General features: G+C 48.0%; 1 protein-coding gene across 1 annotated transcript; it reads left to right on the top strand.

Annotated features, from left to right (window-relative positions):
* The first annotated feature begins 1177 nt into the window (after positions 1-1177).
* On the top strand, positions 1178-2974 carry LOC107119373 (C-type lectin domain family 2 member D2-like). Its single transcript, XM_015421836.1, has 3 exons — positions 1178-1432; positions 2699-2805; positions 2930-2974. Exons 1-3 carry the CDS (start codon positions 1205-1207, stop codon positions 2931-2933), a joined length of 339 nt encoding a protein of 112 aa, XP_015277322.1. The 5' UTR covers positions 1178-1204; the 3' UTR covers positions 2934-2974.
* The last annotated feature ends 2739 nt before the right edge of the window (positions 2975-5713 follow it).

The raw sequence follows: 5713 nt of genomic DNA, 5'->3' as shown, positions 1-5713 counted from the left end.
GTTCCTGCTTCTTGGTGACCGCTGGGGTCCTGGTTTGACGCCCCCCTTTTCTGCAGCTGGACTGCTGCTTCTTTAAGGGCTGCCCTTTGGCTTCCTTTCCCCCCACCCTGAGATGGGGTGTTGTCTGGTGCGACACACATATCTTTATGACGTGATGTCTCTTTTTGTCTCTTTTAGCTAATGGCAACAAATGGAAGTGCTGCACAATTGGAGTCTCAGTTCTCCTGGTGATTTCAATCATTACAAATATCTGTCTGTTGGGTGAGTTCTTGAGTTCCCTTTTAATGGTACTTTTTCTTTTGTATTTTATTTATTCCATTTATAGCCCAAATTTGTCACTGAGACTCAAGGCGGAGTACAAAATTTAAAGCACAGTTAAATCAGAGAGCCGTTGGCTGTGATGATGGCATTTCTCTGCCTGCCTCTTCTCTGGACAGGTTTGCAGACAGCTCCTTTGCCAGCCCTGTGGGTTCCTTTTCTTCCACTCCCCTCTCCCCCTCCATTCTCGCCACCTCTCTTCTCTTCTCAGATTAGGGATCCTCAGGGTGACTGGAAGGAATGCCCCAGAATGCTTCTGATCTAGGTGGCACCACCGATACATTATACATTTTAAAGCCGTTATGCTTTCATGCTTTCCCAGCAGAAGTGTTGAAGGGGACATGAAATCCTTTTCACGGCCATCGGGTAAAGCAGGTAAAGCATTCTGATGGTATGTCCTTTGATCACTCTGCTGCTGCTCAGCTGCAAATTGGCTCTTCTGCAGTTGGGAAGCAGAAACTTCAGGAGCAAAACAATGGGGATTCCGTCTGAAAACTCCTGCTGCAAACCTTGATTGGGAATGACTGCTTAAGAGTGGGAGGTTGACCCACAAGAGAGATTCTCTTGCTTGACCGCCTTCTTGGGGAAGGGCTGTGGATCGGTGGCAGAGCCTCTGCTTGGCATGGCGAAGATCCCAGATTCAATCCCCGGCACTTCCACTTACAAGGACCAGACAGCCAGGTGACATGAAAGGCTTCTTCCGGAGACCCTGGAGGGCTGCTGCCAGCCTGAATAAATACTGACTCCGGTGGTCAGATTCAGTGTGATGCAGCTTTGTATGTGTGTTTGTATGTTCCCGCCATCCTCTGCTCAGATGAGCCTTGGAAAAGGTGTAGTTTCTCCCCGCCACCCAATGCAAGTGTCGGGGTTGCCTGTCCACCATGACATGCTTGTATTTCATTCATCAGCAAAGTTGCATCAGATGCCCGCTGCTCCCAGCCCACCGGATACCACGTCACCCACATTGGATGCCAGTCTCTGCCCACAGCGCTGGGTTAGGAATGAAGGGCGGTGCTACTTTTTCTCTGACACTGAGCAGACCTGGAACGCCAGCCGGATCAATTGCTCTTCCCAGGGAGGTTCCCTGGTGGCCATGGATACTCCACAGGAGAAGGTGAGAGAGCCAGACAGATATTGTCGAGTGAATCTGATTCCCCATAAGTTCCCCAGGGGGGTTTGTGTGTGTGTCCTTCGAAGGCCCTGGGACTGAGACTGGCACAGGTCTGTTTCCCCCAATAGAAGCAGAGCAGAAACTGCGAGGACAGCTCTCCCCAGCGGAAGCTTCAGCCTCTGCGAAAGTCCCGCCTGCCATCGAGAGTGGTTCATCCCTGCCCGTTCTCCTCTTTCTGAGAGAACCTGCTGGAACTTTTGGATTCAGGCCCAAGGAGCCACCACACACATCCCTGAACCTTCCAGGCTGGGTGGGGTGCAGGGCAATGCTCCCTCTAAGCTGTGGAGTCTCGTGAGCAAAAATGCTACTTCATGAGCTACTGGCATTAAAGTTGTGAGCGGGCGATTTGGCTGCTGCATAGTTTGCTCTGGAGCCCTCCTTCCTAAGACAAAAATGTGTGTGAGCCAGAGGCTAAAGAACTCTGAGCTAGCTCACAGTCACTCAGCTTAGAGGGAACGCTGGTGCAGGGCTACTCTCCCTCCTCCCAGCCCAGGGGGCCTTGCAGTGAGGATATGGGCACTCCATGAAACTGCTCCATGAAACTGCTGAGCGGTCGGGTTAGAATGGATAAAAGGAAGTCCTTCTTCACCCAAAGAGTGATTAACACATGGAATTCACTGCCACAGGAGGTGGTGGCGGCTACAAGCATGGACGGCTTCAAAAGGGAATTAGATAAGCATATGGAGCAGAGGTCCATCAGTGGCTATCAGCCACAAGGTATAGATAGGGACTCTGGGGCAAGTGATGCTCTGTGATCTTGGTGCTTGGGGGGGGGTCAACAGTGGGAGGGCTTCTAATGTCCTGGCCCCGCTGGTGGACCTCCTGATGGCACTGGTATTTCTGGCCACTGTGTGATACAGAGTGTTGGACTGGATGGGCCTTTGGCCTGATCCAACATTGGCGTCTCTTATGCTCTTATATGACAACTCGGAGTTTACCAGCAGCTGTCCTTTATACAGTTTCTATCTCTGGTACCTGGCATTACTTTTTATGGCACGCCTGGCCCAGCCCAAAAAGTGACTGTCAGATCTGGCTCTTGTAACAAAGAAGTTCGACATCTCTTTGAGAGAGATCCTGAATTATCGTGAGAATACCTTCAAACTTCTCTGTGTGTCAATAAAATGAATAATACACTCTGAAATGAAGACACTGCAAGGTTTAAAACGGCTTTTAAAATGGATTTTAAATTATAACTTATTTGTTTTTCAGGAATTTGTCCTGGGCTCTCAGCATCTAATTTATTTCTGGCTTGACTTCTGGAGAGATGGGGTAGGAAAACCCTGGAAACGGGCCGATGGATCCCTCTTCAACAACACGTGAGTCTCTTTCAAGCGCTGGGCCAGGGGCTTGAGGCCGAGGATGGAGGATTTTTAGGTCATAAGTAAATGAACATTTACATGAAACATGTTTTTGTTGGTAATTTTTTCTTTGAAAGTACAGCTGAGATTTGTTCTCACAAACTCATCATGTTTGACACACCGTGCAGCTTTCAGAGGTTCCTCAGCAGATGGTCAATGTGGAAAAAGGTCTCTAGAAATGTGTATGTTGTTTTTTCTCATTTTGTCTCACATGCTGCTTTCGTGTGGAGTGTCTCTTAACATGAGGGAGAACTGCTCTCTTTGGTAAGTCTGTCCTTTTAAGTATTGGCTGTCTCACATCCTGCCCCCGATCACTCCCAGCACTTCTAAGTTTGTTTTGGAACTGCAGCACTGAAGGCATGGCAGCAGCAGTGAATTTCTGCGTGGTCTCTATGCATCACACCTCTTATATCACACCTCTATGCAACACACAGTGATATAGTGCACCTGCGCCGACCCCCATCGGTATAATGGAAAGCAAAAGGGATTTTCGCGCCCACTCCCTGATCACATGCCGGGCTCCACTGTGCATGACCAAGGGAGGGGCAAGACAATCCCACCAGTTCTCTTCTGACTGCCACACTGGTAGGACTCTCTCCGCTTCGGTCAGTAAAACTATTTCTTTATGGCCTTTAGGCCTTGTTTTATTCAAGTTTAGTTAGTTAGGAAAGTATTTCAGTTAGACAGTGTTCTTTGGACTTTGTTTCTCCCCTCCCTTTGGCCTATGGCTGCTCGGCGGGGTTTCTTAAAATGGTGTTGGAAGTGCGGCAGTAAGATCGCCCCCCCAGATGGACATTCCCTTTGCCTTTTATGCTTGGGAGAAACGCACAGAGTAGACTCTTGCACCCATTGTTCCACGTTTTCCAAACAGACCAGGGAGAATCGAGCAGCTAGACTTCAGGTGGCGCTGATGGAAGTCGCACTCTCGCCGGTGACACCCTCATCTCAGGAGACGTCCGGGCATGCCTCAATGTCGACGCCCGCTTCGAAATCGACAGTCGCCTTGTCTTCACCATCGACCTCCATCAATGCCATAAAATCGGTGCCAAAGTGCCCGATTCTGGCACAGCAGTCCAAAGCCCATACTCCTTCCAAAAAACATAAGGAGGGCAAGGACGTTCGGCTTATCAAGCTTAAGAAGCACAAGAAAGGCTCTCTCACTAGGATAGCGAAATGTCACCGGTCATTATCTAAGATTTGTTGGAAATGTGGAAAAAATATAGGGACGTACTTTCACATGTGGTGGCGATGTGAGAAAGTGGAGAAGTATTGGAAAATGATACAAAAGCTCATTCAGGATATTATGAAGCTAAAAATGTTTTTAACTCCAGTATTAAATATGGTACCGGAAGAGTATTCACAAAATGACAAATATTTATTAACATTTATAGTGACTACTGCTAGAATATTGATGGCTAAATATTGGAAAAGTGAGTTATTCCCAACAAGAGAAGAAATTATACTGAAACTCATGGAGTTAGCAGAAACAGATAAACTAACGATAAGTCTTCAAGGGAAAGATGGAAATGTGTTTAAGAAAAGATGGGAAAGAATGTATAAATGGATCCAGGAAACATGGGGATATTTGGAATGAAATGTATATATGAAGGAATATATGTAAATATAATTAAGACTCAAGCTATGTAAGTAAGAATATTTGTACTTAATTTGGGAAAATGATAAATAAAGGTTAAAAAAAGAAAGAAAAGAAAGGCTCTCTCACAGCCGCTTCGCTTGATTCGGTCACCTTTGCTTCGCCCCATCCAGTCCCCTGACGCCGTCCAGGAGCTGACACAGGTTCCCCAATACCCCAATGTCGAGACCCTGCAACGAGACCGAAGGACACACGTGGTTGTCTCTTCGCCTCCGTTCATCCCCAATGATCGGGATTGATCACTGACCCCTTTTTAGCCACTGACCTGGGATCAGCGCCAGTGGCAATACCTGTACAGGACTTATCCGTTTTCAGGATCTTTGCCATGGCTTCCTCCACGTCCTCCCATAGAGTGGGATCGCCAATCGTCGTCTTCCAGATTTTCTTGGTACCGAAATCCCTCCCCGGCACCGGAGTTCGTTAAACCTTCATAGTCGAAACCGATAGCTAAAGGCTATCCGGTCTCCAGTCGTCGGTACCAAAGCCTCCTATAGATCAGTCGGAGTCGTTACCCTCAATGCCGATCCTTCAGACGTTGTTCTCTGAACCTTCAAATTGCTCCAGCTCCCCTAGCTCTCACTCGGATGAGGAGAGTTCACACCCCCGGCTAGAGCCATCCCCGCCACAGCAAGTGGAGGATGACCTCCCTATTTCACCGTCAGAGGACATTAAGCCTTACGGGGACTTTGTCAAACGAATGGCACACTCGTTAGCTCTACCCACCATCCAGCCTCTTCCAACAGTCACAGACTTGGTCTTCAACATCGTCCAGATGGACACGTCGACCTCAGTCTCCCTTCCCATGACTTCAGTTCTTTTGCAAACAGCCAAAGCTCCTTGGGCTCATCCTTCGTCCGTCTCGATGTCCAATAAGAGGTTGGATCATATGTAGAAGATCCAAGAATCGGGGGCAGAATTTCTCTTCATCCATCCAAAGCCGAATTCGTTAGTGGTGACCTCATCTGCCAAAGGCAAGAGTAGCCACTCTACCCCTCCAGACAAGGAGGGAAGAAAAATTGTCTCTTTTGGGAGAAAATTTTATACCGATGGAGCTATGGGTATCAAATCCTCTAACTATGCTGCTTGCATGGGATGCTATCAGTATGCCCTTTGGGAACAAATGTCAGAATTTATCTTGACCCTCCCTGATGACGGCCCTGTGTTATATCAACAGACAGGGAGGTACAATATCCAGGGGGCTATGTCAACTAG

This window comes from Gekko japonicus, unplaced genomic scaffold (assembly GCF_001447785.1).
Source record: "Gekko japonicus isolate JY-2015 unplaced genomic scaffold, Gekko_japonicus_V1.1 scaffold7175, whole genome shotgun sequence".
NCBI lineage: Eukaryota > Metazoa > Chordata > Lepidosauria > Squamata > Gekkonidae > Gekko > Gekko japonicus.
The sequence above is the reverse complement of the archived record's forward strand: the minus strand, read 5'-3'. Positions and strand labels throughout refer to the sequence as shown.